Source organism: Haliotis rubra, unplaced genomic scaffold (assembly GCF_003918875.1).
Source record: "Haliotis rubra isolate DU_JTF1 unplaced genomic scaffold, ASM391887v1 Scf439, whole genome shotgun sequence".
NCBI lineage: Eukaryota > Metazoa > Mollusca > Gastropoda > Lepetellida > Haliotidae > Haliotis > Haliotis rubra.
Genome location: NW_025767123.1, coordinates 708667 through 709948, shown reverse-complemented (window position 1 = coordinate 709948; position 1282 = coordinate 708667). Strand labels below are relative to the sequence as shown.

Here is a 1282-nt window from a genome sequence, read left to right as displayed (position 1 = left end):
ATAAACAAGAGTAATCGTGGATAGGTTGCATTCACAAATGGCGACATAAATAGCTTTTCTACATTGCAATACAAAAAATAGTGGAAGGTCCATTTTTAAGAAATACACCCGTCCTTATGTATCTTACCCAAGCGCTTCACCTTGTAACCTCCAGTTAAGCTTTCCTTTCTATATTTTATATTTATTATTACATTGAACACCTGTTTTGTTTTAGACCTCGCCATCATGCCAGAATGGAGGAACCCTTGATGATGATGCCTGTCTCTGTCTGCCTGCCTTTACAGGAGGGATCTGTGAGACCAGGATAGAAGGTAAATCTTCAGTTATATGAAGATCTCCTCAACGAAGCAAAAGATGAAAGAGTTCATGTTAAGAATATCACTTTCCTTCAGTAACGCCAGATAGAAACTGCGTCCATTTGGCATGAAGGAAACCTGTGACGGTGGGTTTCGACTCTCAGGTTGTCACTGTACATGCATCTAGGTCAGTCACGTCACTAACACATTGATGTTCTTGGTTGATTCCTTCATTGCTCTTGTTCATCATTGTCCATCACTGACCTGTGTCTGACAGTCATCATGTCACTGTTTCAGACTGTACAGACGTTTCCCTGTACGTTGGTAATTCTACTGGCACCTACACTGTCTGGCCGACCAAAGCCGCACAACCGTTTGACTTGGAATGTCAAGGCGTCACCGCCATGATCATGTTCAGGGACAAAACCATCAGTGGCTGTGAGGCTGCGCCCGTGACGTACCTCGACGTTCCCTGGGCCGACTACAAGTCTGGTTTCACCCACTCCAACTGTTACATGTGGCTGGGTCTGGAGAAGATGTATGCTCTGACCAGCGTCCGACCTAAACGCTCTACATGTTCTTGAAGAATTTGACGGCACTCCCGGACAAGTATCTTACAACGCCTTCTCCGTGGGTGACGAGGCCTCGGAGTATCGGCTGTCGGTGTCGGGGTTCACTGGGGATGGCGTTTTCGGAGACCGCTTCAACCTCGGGGACCCAGCTACAACCCTGGATGGGAGTCACTTCTGTGCCAAGGATCACTGCAACAACTCAGTCAACCCTTGTGCCGAGTGGCATCGTGGAGCCTGGTGGAACAGGTTGGATGTCTGTCAGACGAATCCTCACCACACATATGACATTGTATGGGCTCTTGCTGATGGCATGCCTCACGAATGCAAAAGTATTTATATGTTAATAGGTCCCGCCTAATAGACTGACTCCCTAAAACATCAGAAGACAATGATTGTACATGGACGATACTTGCA

The 1282-nt window shown here is 46.8% G+C and overlaps 1 protein-coding gene across 1 annotated transcript in view; it reads left to right on the top strand.

The window, feature by feature from the left end:
* Nucleotides 1-880, top strand: part of LOC124289287 (techylectin-5A-like) — a 2426-nt gene extending 1546 nt beyond the window's left edge. The window contains exons 2-3 of the mRNA XM_046725898.1: nucleotides 215-311; nucleotides 594-880. Of these exons, the coding sequence (XP_046581854.1) occupies nucleotides 215-311; nucleotides 594-880 (384 nt within the window). The remainder of the gene's footprint in view (nucleotides 1-214; nucleotides 312-593) is intronic.
* The last annotated feature ends 402 nt before the right edge of the window (nucleotides 881-1282 follow it).